Genomic DNA, 16,103 nt, shown 5'->3' with positions numbered 1-16,103 from the left:
CCTAAAAATCTAAATTTAATCAATTTTAAATTCAAGCTGTAACACAACAAAATGTGGAAAAACTCAAGGGGTTTGAATACTTTCTGAAGGCACTGTAGATATATACTTTTGAGGAAACATCAGGTTGTCATCATAGTATCAACGCTTACCTTTGCAGGATTAAAAAAAATTTTTGCTCAGAAAAGTTGGAGGTACAAATAAAATCCCCCTTTGGCCAAATTTGGCCCACGGACCGCCAGTTGGGGAACCCTGCTATAATGTATAGGTACTCTCTTATGGAGCACCTCTCTATTTCTGTCTGTCTCTCTCTATCATGCTGAACAGGGCTGAGTTAACCCCTTTGTCTCTGTCCCTCTCTCCGAACAGTTCAGGATGCTGGGTTGGATGCGTTAGCTGCCGTCATCAGCCGACAGAAGCTGATGGGTCAGGATATAGGCAACGAGCTGGACGGGCAGAATGGTAAGGAGGGGTGTGTGTGTGTGTGTGTGTCTGCTATTGCTTCTACGACCTACTCTGCGTCAATCAGATAAGTCCACCCTACCTTTCACCCCAACAGTAAGACACAAGCTCTTTATCATATTGTGTATGTGTCTCCCTAACAAGGGAAGGGTGTATATAGTTCATGCATAGTTCTACCAGCCACACACCAGACCAGCCACACCTTACTCCAAACCACTGTGTGAAATCAATCAGACACGCTATTATTTCAGTCATGGAACAGGGGTCAGTACCCTTTACAGGTGTTCCAAGCCATCTTGGTCAGAGTCACAGAATTAAATAAAGTGTTCATCCCAAATGGGACCCTATTCCCTACACAGTGCACTACTTTTCACCAGATCCTGGTCAGAAATAGTGCACTATATAGGGAATAGGGTGCCATAAACTATACATCTCTATTGTTAAAGTGACCTCACGGTGAGCTCTCTTAAAACGTCCAGCCGTCCTTCTAGAAGAGCTCTGCTGGGGGTGGATCTGTGACTGTGTCAGGCTGTATAGCCTGGTTAGGAGGAATGTGAGCTCCCTGACGTACTGTTTTAATGCGTTTGCGGAGAGAGTCAAGTGCTGTCCTGGAATCAGATCCGCTTTGAGGTAAGGGCTGTGTTGCTGTAAATAGCTCTGTCATAGGAGGCAGATGGCGGGCAGAAGGCAGGTCTGAGCATATCGCTCCGGTTCATCTACAGATGGAGGCACTTGAGAAAATGTTGTAGGATGCCAGATAGTCATCATCCGCCTCTCGCAGGACCATTAGATCTCGTTGTTTCCTCAACCGTCTCTCGCAGGACCATTAGATCTCGTTGTTTCCTCAACCGTCTCTCGCAGGACCATTAGATCTCGTTGTTTCCTCAACCGTCTCTCGCAGGACCATTAGATCTCGTTGTTTCCTCAACCGTCTCTCGCAGGACCATTAGATCTCGTTGTTTCCTCAACCGTCTCTCGCAGGACCATTAGATCTCGTTGTTTCCTCAACCGTCTCTCGCAGGACCATTAGATCTAATTGTTTCCTCAACCGTCTCTCGCAGGACCATTAGATCTCATTGTTTCCTCAACCGTCTCTCGCAGGACCATTAGATCTCATTGTTTCCTCAACCGTCTCTCGCAGGACCATTAGATCTCGTTGTTTCCTCAACCGTCTCTCGCAGGACCATTAGATCTCGTTGTTTCCTCAACCGTCTCTCGCAGGACCATTAGATCTCGTTGTTTCCTCAACCGTCTCTCGCAGGACCATTAGATCTCGTTGTTTCCTCAACCGTCTCTCGCAGGACCATTAGATCTCGTTGTTTCCTCAACCGTCTCTCGCAGGACCATTAGATCTCGTTGTTTCCTCAACCGTCTCTCGCAGGACCATTAGATCTCATTGTTTCCTCAACCGTCTCTCGCAGGACCATTAGATCTCATTGTTTCCTCAACCGTCTCTCGCAGGACCATTAGATCTCATTGTTTCCTCAACCGTCTCTCGCAGGACCATTAGATCTCGTTGTTTCCTCATCCGTCTCTCGCAGGACCATTAGATCTCGTTGTTTCCTCAACCGTCTCTCGCAGGACCATTAGATTTCGTTGTTTCCTCAACCGTCTCTCGCAGGACCATTAGATCTCGTTGTTTCCTCAACCGTCTCTCGCAGGACCATTAGATCTCGTTGTTTCCTCAACCGTCTCTCGCAGGACCATTAGATCTCGTTGTTTCCTCAACCGTCTCTCGCAGGACCATTAGATCTCGTTGTTTCCTCAACCGTCTCTCGCAGGACCATTAGATCTCATTGTTTCCTCAACCGTCTCTCGCAGGACCATTAGATCTCATTGTTTCCTCAACCGTCTCTCGCAGGGCCATTAGATCTCATTGTTTCCTCAACCGTCTCTCGCAGGACCATTAGATCTCATTGTTTCCTCAACCGTCTCTCGCAGGACCATTAGATCTCGTTGTTTCCTCAACCGTCTCTCGCAGGACCATTAGATCTCGTTGTTTCCTCAACCGTCTCTCGCAGGACCATTAGATCTCGTTGTTTCCTCAACCGTCTCTCGCAGGACCATTAGATCTCATTGTTTCTTCAACTGTACACTCTCCATCTCAACTACACATTTCTTAGTTGTATCCTCAAGAGACTCCAGTTTTGCCTGAGTATTCGTTTTAAAGGTCCAATGCAGCCGTTTTTGTCTCGATATCCAATCATTTCTGGGTAACATTTAAGTACCTTACCAGGATTGTTTTCAATAAAAAAAATCTAAAATGAACAGAAACACCTTTGTAGCAAAGAACAATTTCTTAAACAATTTTGCTAGGACTGTCTGGGAGAGGTCTGAGTGTGGAGGGGAAAACTGAAAACTTGCTGTTATTGGCAGAGAGGTTTGGGAATCTGTTTCTTATTGGTCTATTAACTCATTTACAACCTGGTGATATCACCAGGCAGTCCAAACAGGCAGACATTTCAGGCTGCCTTTTCAAACAGCTCTTACACTAAAAGGGCATTATCATCATTTTCACAGTGTTATTCCAAGCTAGTGTGGAAATGTATATGAAACACAGGAAATGTAGTTTTTAACTGCACTGGGCCTTTAAAAAAAGAAAACAATTATATATATATATATATATATATATATATATATAAATATATATATATATATATATATATATATATATATATATATATATATATATAATACCACTTGCCACTTTTGGCCTTTGTCTCCTTTCAAAGCGATGTTTTCTGAGAACAGAATATGTTTAGGGCCCTCTTGACGTGTGGAGGACACCCAAAGCCTATAGGGGGCAGAGGAAGATCGAGATGGACTTCTATCATGCTTGTTGTCACTGTATATTGACTGTAGAGCGTATAGAGTGAGTGGGCTTAGTGGTCTGATAGAGGAACGTTACACAGAGTTCATTAGTTCCTGCTTGCTGTTCTTGGCATGTTCCCGGGCTGCACCGCAACGCCACAACCCCCGCGGGCCCGACAATTAGTGGGCCGTTGGACTAAATGGTGCTTTTCTTTCTCCCGCCATGAGCACAATGTGATGACATGATTGATGTTCTCTCCCTAAACAGCCCAGACTCCTTCCTCTGGGACATTGTAAATGTAGGCTATATCCCAATAGTGTTAAACAGCTTCTTAGTTATCTTGTTAGTCCTAACGGAGAGGAGCGGATGAAGCCATAGCCCCAAAATCACACCACTTTGTTTATGTTCTTCAGCCGTTTTGGTGGACACCTATGAATATTCAATGCATATTTCAATTTATTTATAGTGTGTTTATTTTAGACGGCCAGTTCCAAGTTGGGTCAGATGACTTTGTATGGTCCTTTTCTGGGACTGTGCTCTGATCCCACAGGGATGTGTAATCGAATGACCTTTTGAGATGGAAACAAAAACGAGTTTCCCTTCTGCTGCTGGGAACAAACAGTAGACGTTTGGCCTGCGATCCTCCCCGAGTCAGAGGGTAGCTAACGGCTTGATTGTTTCAGCCTGCTCTCCTCTTACCTTATTGAGCTGGAGAAGGATCATTGGTTCCCCTTCAATCCTCAGAGTCCGAACCGATGTGTTATTCTCTTTTCGCGTTTCTTTATTGAAGTGTGTGGCGTCAGTGTTTCCAATAACAAAAGACCTCGGCGCGGCAAATCGTCTGACGCGACGACGGTGAGTTTAAGTGAGAGTCCGGACCAGATGCCCCCCGGCAGCAAGCGAGCAGAGCAGGCGATTGAACACTTCAGCCCTGATACAAAGTGGCTTTGATATTTTAGCTAGGCAGTCCACATTCCCCTAAAGTGCACTTTATCCAAAGTTTTCGATAACGGCTCTCTTTCACTCTTTCCATATTTTCGATCACGACCGAATGCATCTCCAAACGCCGCCTAGTCCCCTGTGCATGTTCGAACCTCTAACCAGGTCCGCCTGGTTGAAATTGAAACCAAACCCGGCAAATAAGAGTGTTAGGAGGCCTGCCTGGTCTCACGGACTGGCCCACCTGTATGCCTGTCCCCGGAGGTATTACATAGAGGTGATAAACAAAGGGATGAGATGGTGGGGGGGGGGGGGGGTCCAATAGTGGATCCAATAGTGGATCAGTCCAACATCCTGCAGTCTCCACCGGCTTCCCATCTGAATTTACAGTGGGGCTCAGAGTTCACGAGACCAACCGACTATTACTCACCCGGTCTCACACACAGGCCCTCAGGGCTCTGGAGCCTACAGGCTTCCCTCGCTTTCTCTCTTCCTCCCCTCTTTACCTCTGCCCTTCTCTTCTCCCTTCTCTGTATTTTCTCTCCTTACGCCTCGATCCCACCGACAGTGGATCCCACCGTTTGTTGCACACATATCCCGGGATGCATCGTACCATTTTGCGCAGTGACGCTATGGGTGTGATCGAGGCGTTAACCTCTCTTTAACCCTCTTTCCTCTCTCTCTCTCTGGCTCTACTTTTCCCTCTTTCCCTCTGCCTCCTCTCTACCTCCTCTGCCTCGTCCACCTCGACCTCCTCTCTCTTTCTCCTCTGCCTCCTCCCGTCTTCCCTCTCTCTGTTCCCCTACCCTCTCCCTCCTCTCTCCACCTCCTCTTTCTCCACTCCTTCTTCTCTCTCTCCTCTCTGTGAGTTATGGCTGAGATGTCATGGTCCCAGAAGAGGTGTGGGACAGGTGGAAAAAAGAGGATATATCACACAGCGTGGTGAGCAGGGGAGGCCAGGGAAGGACTTCAAACAGCCAGGCATACTGATTGCTGTTAGCCTGAGAGTTCCCTTGCTTGATTTAGGGGCGGGACAGTCTGCATAGAGCCCCGCAGGCCTTGCAGGGTCCTGGGTTAGAGGACGCCGTGGCTGCAGGCTGGAGAAACTGGTGGGTGACTTGAAACAACACCAAACCAAGCCATGCCACCCTAAAGACATCATACCACCCAGGTTCTGATGGGCATACTGTATTTGATGGTACAATTAAGGATGTGCTGGTGTTTTAAAAAGGTCTTTAAGCTATAGGGCTATATAACCAAATGCATGATGGAATGCGGGCCTGTAGGCACGCACACACTCAGGGAACACACTCAGGGGACACACTCAGGGAACACACACACACACACAACCTAACAGAACAGTTAATGCTTTATATGCCCCTATATGAGACACAGAGGTTCAGTTAATGTGTTCTGCATACTTTGTGTGAATAAGCGTTTGGAATGTTTTTCTTGCCGAGTTGTACTTAAGTGACCCGTATTATTGCGTCGTACAGCTTTGTAGGTGCTGCATTTCTTACTTGTATTAAATGACAAAATTGACAACGTAAAAGTAACAGTCCAGCATAATGCTTTTGGAGAGGCAGGGAAAATGGATTTCATTTGAAAAGCCTAGACTCCGACAGTTTGAGTGTTCCCTTTCTCTGTCTTTTTAGGGGTTCTGTTTTTCTTCTGATCTCAGTCCTGTTGCAGTGTTTCCCTGTAAATAGATTAAGCTCTGTGCTCGGGGCTAGCCTCAGACCTGAGTGCAGTGGAGGTTGCAGTCGGCTCCTTTTTGGGAAAGAGCTTGAAGCCAGGGTCATCAGTGAAGGTGACCTGTTATGAGTTTAAGAAATGAACCCAAGGCCCTCGGTTTCTCTTCCATCCCTGTCTTAAAAAACACTGTGAATCTACAATGAATGGTGAGAAAGGGTTGAGCAAAGTAGTAGCAGTTTTAATCCCCAGGCTTTGCAGGTGTGATCTGTGAAGACACGAAAGCCTTCTTCCCATTTGGACAGTAGATATTTCCCTCTTTTTGTTCCGTTTCTTCAATACCTATAAAAAGAAAAAGTCAATCTACGTTTTTGGGTGTGAAGATTATTTATGATGTGTGTCATCACCAGGCCTGTTCATATTTCTGACATGATGTGGCGTAAATCAACCATATTTTTATTTCCAAATTCAATGTGGCAGAAAATGTCCCTGTGCGTCTCACTAAATGTTCTATATCAACGAAATGAAGGTTTTTGCTGCTAGAATCAACATTGTTTGACTTTATTGGTGTTGATATTTCTCTGATTCGGGTCTGGAACAATGACATCAGCCCGTGTCACAGTGGTCTGTGATTATGAGTGACGGCCAGTCTTGTAAAAGTGGGTATTTTGCGGGGCTGTGGAGGGTTCCAGCTGTAGAGACTAGTTTTCCACAATACACCCTCACTTTGGTTGGAATAACCAGGGAAAGGAGGGTGTGTGGTGAAGCGTACGTGCACACACACACACACACACACACACACACACACACACACACACACACACACACACACACACACACCACACACACACACACACACACCCTTTCATTCCAGGGTTTGTCTATCTTCCCTATTACAAGCCTCATTAAAGAATCCAACATAGTCGACGTGGGCTGATCAAATGGATGGATGAGTTCATTTATTTTCCACACGCTGTTTGATGCTATTTAATCAACAAAGTTTCCCGCTAAGCCGATCCCCTTCAAATTCCCCACGCACAGACCTTTCAGAGGAATCAGTCATTGCTGTTTGTTCTGTTTTCTCTCCTTTCCTCCACCTCTTCTCCACTTTAATAAATAGACTGCGGCCCTGCGACGACTCCGCCAAAATGTGCTGCTCGTCGCTTGCACATCAAATATCCCAGCCATGACCTCTGTGTGTACTCCTGCCTGGCTCTTTTTCTGTTTTACTAATAACACTCTGAGTGGAGTTCACCATCGCTAGGCAACACGGTGTCCATATCTTTCTGTTAGGCGACTATATTTTTGCACAGAAGTGAGCTCATTCAGACCAGAGAGAGAGAGAAACAAAACTTCATTTAGATTGAGATCTGCCGGTGGAAGATGACGGAAAGATCCAGAAGGAAGATCACTTGGAACAGATACATGTGGCCTAAACATCCAGGATTGTTATGTCAGACACTTGCTAAGATTGTTAGACGTGTATCCATTTCTGTATGAGTAAGTGATGACTTATTTATTTTTTAAGCCATGTCAGGTCATAATAGGAGTCTATTGTCAGTGTTGAGGATGGGCCTATGGGCTAGCCTGGTCCCAGATCTGTTTGTGCTGTATAGCCAACTCTTATGGTTGTTTGGCATGACAATGACCATACTGTATATAGGACCTAGCAAGATGGCACACAGATCTGCGACCAGGCTATCTCTAGGCCTCAATAGTATGCAACAACTACCACCCTCTCTCTTTGTAAAGGACTCTTTATGCTGGGGGGGAAAAAGGAGATATGTTTCTATGACATAGCCATTAGTCTGTTATTTCCCACTAATGATTACGTCATTGATTCGCTGCTGCATCATCAGAGTCGCGGCCGGGGAACTCTAATGAGGTCCAAATAAATAGTGGAACCCGGGGAACATTCTGGACTGTTTGGTTAGAACTGCTGGAGGACCAGTGACCTCACCAGTGGGGTGGTCAACCCTGGCTGTGGAGAACAGAGCTCTTGGTCACACTCTTCAGAGAAACAGTCCCGCGAACAAATAAACGTACGCTAATGGCGGCGCTCGGCGTTGAGGCGGAGCCGGGTTGCCGGGGCGAAGTCGACGATTGATTTATCACCCGTCCTCTTTGCTCCAGCTGCGAGCCAACGGTAGGGTGGTAAGGTAACAACTTAGTAGGGCTTGGGGATGAGGAAGGAGGGGTGGGGGTGGTGTTCGTGTCACGGGAATGGGTGTCGTCATACATGAAGACACGCCCGACATTTGTCTGGTGTCACTGAGCTTTGAGTAGCAGTTACAGAGAGTGGATATGACCAACTGACTTGGTGGCTGGAGTTTGACACGACTCTGCCCCACAGAGTTGGACATAGGGAGGATTCTTCATGTACTAGATATAAGAAAATACACCTTGTATACCTTCAATCCTAACACCTTAAAACAAGTCTGTTGGTGGTTCATGGACAGTTCTAAGGTTCAGGTTCAGTGTTATGGTGCTTTGGAGCGCTGAACGTGTCGAGTGCTACTGCTGGCTGCCGTGTTGTACCCCCTCATTGAAGAATAGCCTAATTTGACTTGAGTCACACTACTGTTATTTTCCACTAATCTCTCTCTTCTCTGAAGGTGTCCTGTGGAAGCCCTCCTTTCTGTAACAGTCTCAGAGCATGTACATATTTAGTCACTTCCTCTGAGTCGGGTGTTTATAGGTCAGAGTAGGGACACTGATCTAAGGTCAGTTTAACATTTTCTTTCCTTATGATTAAGGTTAGGATTTGGGGGAGGGTAAGCTGGTCCTGGATCAGTACATAGGGTCTGCCTCAGCTTGTATAACCGGGTTCATGCCCACTTGGTGACTGTGACACTCTAAACTTCTGACTCAGATGGAAAATATTTTCTGAAAGGCCTGGGAACTTGCCAGAGGTTTGTGGACAGAACTCTGGGCGAGAAGGTGGTGGGCAGCACAGGTCTTTCCATATGCAGTCATTTTAATAGCCTTTGGGGGAAAAGGACATTTGAAATGACGTATTCTGAATATCTCACAGCAGTTACGCTTCTCTCCTGCTTATTTCTCATAGAGATCATCTGACAAATGTGATCAAGTTGTAATTGAGCAAGATCTGGGAACAACCAATCCAGCGGGAGAAGCTGGTTGAAATTACGTCATTATCCAGGATAATGTCTACATTATCTGGGAATGTCTACTGTGCAGACTAGCGCTGCTGCAGGAGTATGAATTCACTGCCCACCCCATTCATAATGACACTGCTCTGTGATCGAGTGACAAAAAATAGCCAAGGCGGGAAAATGCTAGATGGGCCTCCTGTTTGACAAATCCTGACCTGGACGCGATCGATCATATGCCATCTCCTTGTCCCATGCGATGGTAGTTGCATCCGTCTCTGTCTGAGGCACAGTGTCACTACGGCAGAGTGGAAGGGGACAAAGTAACAATGAGGCGGTGAAGGGGATTCAGGTTAGGGCAAGCGACCACATGGTGATGAATGATCTTTGGTTTGAGACCGCTAGCAAATTAGCGTGTGGGAACTCAAAGCGTTTCTGGAGAAGGTAGCTTCATCATTCAAATGTCTACTTAAGTTTTCCCTGTGAGATTGATTCACTCTTTTCACTTCTTCGCACAGCTTCATCTTCTTTGACATTCCATTTGCTGGCCTTGCATGTGCCATGTCCCTGATCTTGCAAATGGTCTCACTCGTTTCACTTCCCAATGGCTTCTTCTTTGAGGTTCCATTTGCTTGTCTTGCACTCTCTCACAAATGGCTGGTGAGGCGTTTGGTCGGTTTCTCCTATCTTTTTTTCCAGAGGGGGTTTGTGACAAAGATGTGGTGGTCAGGATGGGATCACAAAGACAGTCCAGCTGGAGGAGAGAGGAGAGAGCTATGCTGCAAACTGCCATTCATCTATTAAAGAGTACAATTCAACGCAACAGTCAGGATTGATTAAGTCATATCCTTTTAATGGAAGTCCAAGTTTGGAACTCTGGAACTTCTTCAGGTTGTGTAGTAGTACCTTAGCTTGGTCTCAGATCTGTTTGTGCCGTCTTGCCAACTCCTGTGGTCATTGGCGCGACCGCACATGATAGCACGGACAGATCTGAGACCAGGCTTGTGTAGTACTACCTCAACCATTGAGTGATTTAAAGAGATGTTATCCCAATGCATGGACTCCTCTGCCAATGGTGGTTTGGGAAGAAAGGCCATATACCTAAATGAGTGTCTAATGTTTATTTACGTGGCTGAACTGGAGAAGTGCCAATAGGCTGATTCTCCAGTCACACATTCAACAGTATTATATAGCGACACTGGGGGAAAAGGGGGTATACCTGGCATCGCTCGGGGCTTTCCCACGTGTTATACACGTTGGAATAGTTTGTGTTTTGGGTGACACAGTATTGCCGTTCCTCTCATCTCAGGCACGTCCCATGATTCATATGCAGTTTGGGCTCTGAAACAGCAGACCAAGAATACACAGACAATCTCTGTGTAGATCTGTATTGTGGTCGAGGCTAAACAACTTGTTTTCCCTGTGCACGTGGCAGTCTACTGTTAACCATTTAAATACTGTCGCAGCTCGGAGACCTCGATAAAAGCTGTAGTTTTTGTCTGAGAGCGAGAAAGAGGAGGGAGCGAGAGAGAGAGAGAGAGAATTCTCCGATTTATTGTATTTAAATGTTTTGTTTTTATAGATGCCATAAAGCATGTAGGAGGTATTCCCGCCGTCAGTCCAGGCCGCTGTCTTGCTCGGTGGATCTTGGCTTTGATTAGCTGCTGTACATCTGGAACGAATATGGTGCTCCGCTCATGACAGTCGTTAGTAACACACACACATGCACACACACACACATGCACACACACACACATGCACACACATACACACACACACACACACACTCACACTCACACACACACACTCACACACACACACACACACACACCAACACACACACACACCAACACACACACACACACTCACACACACACACACTCACACACACACACACACACACACCAACACACACACCAACACACACACACACACACACACACACACACACACACACACACACACACACACACACACACACACACACACACACACACACACACCAACACACACACACACACACACACACTCACACCAACACACACACACACACACCAACACACACACACACACCAACACACACCAACACACACACACACACACACACTCACACACACACACCAACATACACCAACACACACACACACACACACACACACTCACACACGCACACACCAACACACACACACACACTCACACACACACACACACCAACACACACACACACACACACTCACACACACACACACACACACACCAACACACACACACACACACACACACACACACACACACACACACACACACACACACACACACACACACACACACACACACACACACACACACACACACACACACACACACACACACACACCAACACACACACTCACACACACTAGCAGCAGAAATGAGACCCACATTAAAAGGCAACTGGCAGGAATTCCCAGACGCCAGAAAAGAGGAGTGGTCTATGGGTGTGCCAACTATGTGACGGAGAGGGCGAGGCACGACCAGGAGAGGGAGATTTAACACCTCTTCACACATTCTTTGTCATGTTAGGACAACTGTACGGAAAGTAAATAGAATTATTTAGGAAAAGCCTATTTCTTTTTCCAACCCAGTCTTTTCTCTCTCTTTTGCACCAATAATGTCAGTGCGCTGAGGGCAGTGTGAATGTTATATTACAGGGTCTGGCACAATCTCAAACATGAGCGATAGTGGCATATGTGTATAAGAAGTATACTAAACAATCATTTGCAGTGGAATATGAACGAGATGACAGATTAAAAGCGAGCTGTTTTCAAAACACTGAGGAATGGCAATGCATTGCAATGCGGTTAACCCTAATTGAGCTTTAATGATCATTTACCCTTTTAACAAAATTAGCTCGATTTGAATGTGGCCTTGTTTAGCTCGCTTCACCACCAGAGAGTGAACAGCTTTGAAAGAAGAGGCGGAATAAAAAGCCCTTGTTCATGTATTTCTTTCTTTCTTTCCCCATTTTGTTGGTCGTCTGTTCTCATTGGCTAAGGGATTGCCAGTGATATAGAGCCATATGGATCGAATGACCCTGAGTCTGCTTTTAAAGCGAGCGGCAAAGCCTGTCCACGGCTAATTGTGCTTGGAATAGCTGAATAAAAAACTCAACCCAAGACAATTCAACCCTACGTATATCGCCCATTAAGCACAGCATGTGCAATATCACATCCACAGCATCCTCGAATAAACAATTACAAGTGCCAACTTTCCTCCTGACCCTTTTGTCAGCAATTAAAAAGACTGCTAGCTGACAACTGTCCTCACTGTGGGTATGTTATTGGTCTTAAAGGGATGAGTGCGTTTGATGATCGATCGTCTTTGAATGATTTAAAGGGGATGTGAAGATTAGCTGGCTGCCTCTCCGTCTCATACTCTGGTATAAAGAGTCACTCATCGAGTTACTTATCAACCAGTGGGGTCCGACCACCGGCGTGGGTGAAAGTGGAGTCTGAGGAAGAAGCTCTCTGGTCCAACACGTTGGTCTGACGCACACGTAGGCGGGCGCACTCAACACACACACACATACACACACAAACATACTTTTTCTCTTTGATGGAGACAACTCACCACCCCACAGCAGCAGCCCAGGGCAGGGTGTCAGAGACCGAAGTGTCGCCCGGCTCCAGCTCATCTGCACCTCGTCTGTTTCTCAGCGAGGCCCCAGATCACCTCCAGATGTCCCCTAGCTCATAGCCCTGTCCTGGGCCCAGCGAGTCAGTGGGAGAGGCTCCTTGGTGCTCCACTCACAACAACCACATCCAGATTGCCTGGCAGGGACATGCTCATTCGCAAACTATTAATTGTGTATTTTGTCCCTTGGAAAACCACAAACTAATACGCAGTAAAAATAAGCAGTAATAAGCAGTAAAAACTCCATGTAAGCGAAGTAAACTATGATTTCACCAGCAGGCTCACCCCCCCCCCCATCTTAACTACTTGATTGTTTTAGAATGAGACAATGCTTGGAAACAAACTTTTGGTTTTCATTACCGTGTCTTTGAGTAATCTGCCTCTTTAAAGTGACTTAGATGACATTAAATGGTCTTAGCTGGTGTTAAGGTTTTAAAATGGCCGCTGTTAGACTGCGCAACACACTCCAATATTGTGCATTTGTCTTGTTCCTTTCCAAACGTCAATCAGATGGTTGAGCTTGCACTGAGGTAAAACATGTTTTGTCACTTCTCCTTCACTTAAAGCTAGCATTTTCACCGTTTTGGGTGTTTGCGTGGATTCGTGTGTGTGTGTGTGTGTGTGTGGATTCGACTGAATTCCAGGATCGATCGACCTCCCTGTGTTTGACCCAGAACTTCTCTTCAGGTGCCTTGACAGCACCGACCTCACTAGCTCCTCCTCAGAAGCTAAAGGGTTAACTCTATGCTGTGACCGTACCTTCGTTCACATACCCGTGTCACTGCTATTACTTAAAAAAAAAAAAGTTTTTTAACTTTTCAAGGAGTGTTACCTCACCACAGTGGTATGTGTACAATTTAACGCCAAACTGGCCTTAACGTCTTAATATCGCTCTGTAATATTCCCCAGGAGGGCTTCATCATTCATTCAGGAAAGTGCATTTGCCATGTGGTGAGGTTGCAATTTCATCTGGCGCTTTCCCTTTTGGTGGAGGGCAAAGGATTCCCTGCAATTGAATGTTACTTTGGCCCTGGCTCAGCTCTCGCTTGGCTCTGCCGGGCCTCATTGGCTAACGTGAGTGACGGCGAGAACAAATCTCCCACTCTGTTTACTTAATCACTAACGACTCCGGTTTGGAAGCCACATCCAACGGTTTGGAACCCGCCGGGGTCTCGGTGGAGTAAATGTATTTAAAGTACCGCCTTTTCTTCGCCACCCGTCTGGAGGTAAAGTGGGTCACCCCATATATCGAGTGGAAGGGCTTAGGCCTACCCGCCACCTCAGTCCAGCAGGTGGTTCCCATTTCGGCTAAAGAGCAGAGACCTTCATCTACTCTCCTTTTTAATAGAGAGAATATTCACCGCTGTTACTTTTTAACATTCCACACACATGGAATATACGGGGCATGTGTTCACACTCGGGTTATGAATAGGACCGGTTCATATGAGTGTGTCAGGGTGTCTGAGGGGAGGCACAAGCTACCTGTGGAGGGTTGGGGTTGGGTACATTTCACACAGTAAAATCGAACTCGGTGCTAAGCATAGGCTTAGAAACACTGTGCAGTGGCATTGAAACGAGGCAGCCTAGAGACGGGTCGTTTTCCAATGATTTCATCCACAGAGAGAAGAAGGGGGAGTGAGAGGGTGGGGGGTGGGGGGGGCTTTGGAAGAAGCAGCCAGTTGAACAACGCAGCAGGGACTCATTAGAAGTCATTCATCACAGCTGATGCAGAGAAGCGGTGAGACGGAGCTAGGAAAAGAGAGGGAGGCTTCATGTTTGAATTAGGTAATGCTTCATTAGCGTCTCAAAGCCTTTGGTGAGCTTTTGAAGGGCGTCGTTCCATAAGTGAAAATGTAGAGGATGTGATACGGGGACGGGGGGGGCACGCCTCTTTAGGCTGTTGAAAATGCAGCGCACACATGTTTTACATGGAATTGTGGAATTGTTGGGGATGGTGGAATTGTTTATTCATATCTGTAAAGACACCTTAATAAGCACATTTTAAATGGCATTTGTCTAATTGTCAATAGACAATATTGCTTGATATTAAGTCCATCTCATATTGCCGGACTGTAATCCTAGAACACTGTAGTCGTGTGAGTCCCCTCTTCTGTTCCAGCCCTTTGCCACAAGTGTCTGACATCACCCGTGAAGATTACTCATCTGAGTTCACACCATGGTTTGACCAATGGCGATCATGTAACCCTCAAGTCTGCGCAGAGACAACCGATCTCAATCAGAGACTGAAAGAGCAGCTCAAAGGCTTGAATCATAATATGATTATTTGAAACCGCGGCGGATGAGTATCACCTATCTGACCTTGTTTCCAAGATAAGGCTTTTGAAATGCTTCAAAAGAGGAAATCCTGTTTCTGTCCACTCTATTTGATCTGTTGTTCTATGTGTGAAATCCACAAGATAAACACATGGAGTAGAAGGTTTGATTGAAGTCATCTTCACGGCTCCCTCCCTGTAATAGTACGGCGAGCTTCAAAAGCAGTTTGGCCTCACAAATGAGCTCGTTTAGCCTCGTTTCGTTGAACGTTGAAGGTTCGCTCTCTGTGTTGTCTCTCTCAGATCGCCTACGCTCAGATGAACAACCAAGTCCTTTTGATCGAGCCAATCATCATATTTTTCTCATCTGTTATGGTTTTGGCTTAGTACTGTTCAAATTTGAATCTAGGTGGCTGCTGTTCCGTTTTCCAACCAGGCTGTGTAAGGCCTACGTCATGAGAGGCCTACGTCATGAGAGGCCTACGTCATGAGAGGCCTACGTCATGAGAGGCCTACGTCATGAGAGGCCTACGTCATGAGAGGCCTACGTAATGAGAGAAAGGCAGAATTCCCACAAAGTAAACAGTAATAATACACAGTGTACAACATATTAGGAACACCTGCTCTTTCCGTGACATAGACGGACCAGGTGAATCCAGGTGAAAGCTATGATCCCTTATTGATGTCACTTAATAGATCCACTTCAATCAGTGTAGATGAAGGTGTAGGAGACATGTTAATGAAGGGGTTTTTAAGCCTTGAGACAATTGAGACACGGATTGGCTATGTGTGCCATTTAGATGGTGAATGGGCAAGACAAAAGATTTAAGTGCCTTTGAACAGAGTATGGTAGTAGCTGCCAGGCGCACTGGTTTGTGTCAAGCACTGCAACGCTGCTGGGTGTGTATCAAGAATGGCCCACCACCCAAAGGACATCCAGCCAACTTGACACAACCTTTGGAAGCATTGGAGTCAACATGGGCCAGCATCCCTGTGGAACACTTTCGACGCCTTGTAGAGTCCATGCTCCAACGAATTGAGGCTGTTCTGAGGGCTAAATGTGGTGCGACTTAATATTAGGAAGGTGTTCCTAATGTTTTATACACTCGGTGTATATTGTGCTAGGATCCACGACAACAAAGT

General features: G+C 46.2%; 1 protein-coding gene across 1 annotated transcript in view; it reads left to right on the top strand.

Moving 5' to 3' along the window:
• The window catches only part of LOC135537412 (syntaxin-8-like), a 47,286-nt gene that overhangs the window by 12,958 nt on the left and 18,225 nt on the right, over positions 1-16,103 (top strand). The window contains exon 6 of the mRNA XM_064963583.1: positions 367-459. Coding sequence (XP_064819655.1) covers positions 367-459 — 93 coding nt within the window. The remainder of the gene's footprint in view (positions 1-366; positions 460-16,103) is intronic.

This window comes from Oncorhynchus masou, chromosome 5 (genome assembly GCF_036934945.1).
Source record: "Oncorhynchus masou masou isolate Uvic2021 chromosome 5, UVic_Omas_1.1, whole genome shotgun sequence".
NCBI classification, from domain to species: Eukaryota; Metazoa; Chordata; class Actinopteri; order Salmoniformes; family Salmonidae; genus Oncorhynchus; species Oncorhynchus masou.
The sequence above is the reverse complement of the archived record's forward strand: the minus strand, read 5'-3'. Positions and strand labels throughout refer to the sequence as shown.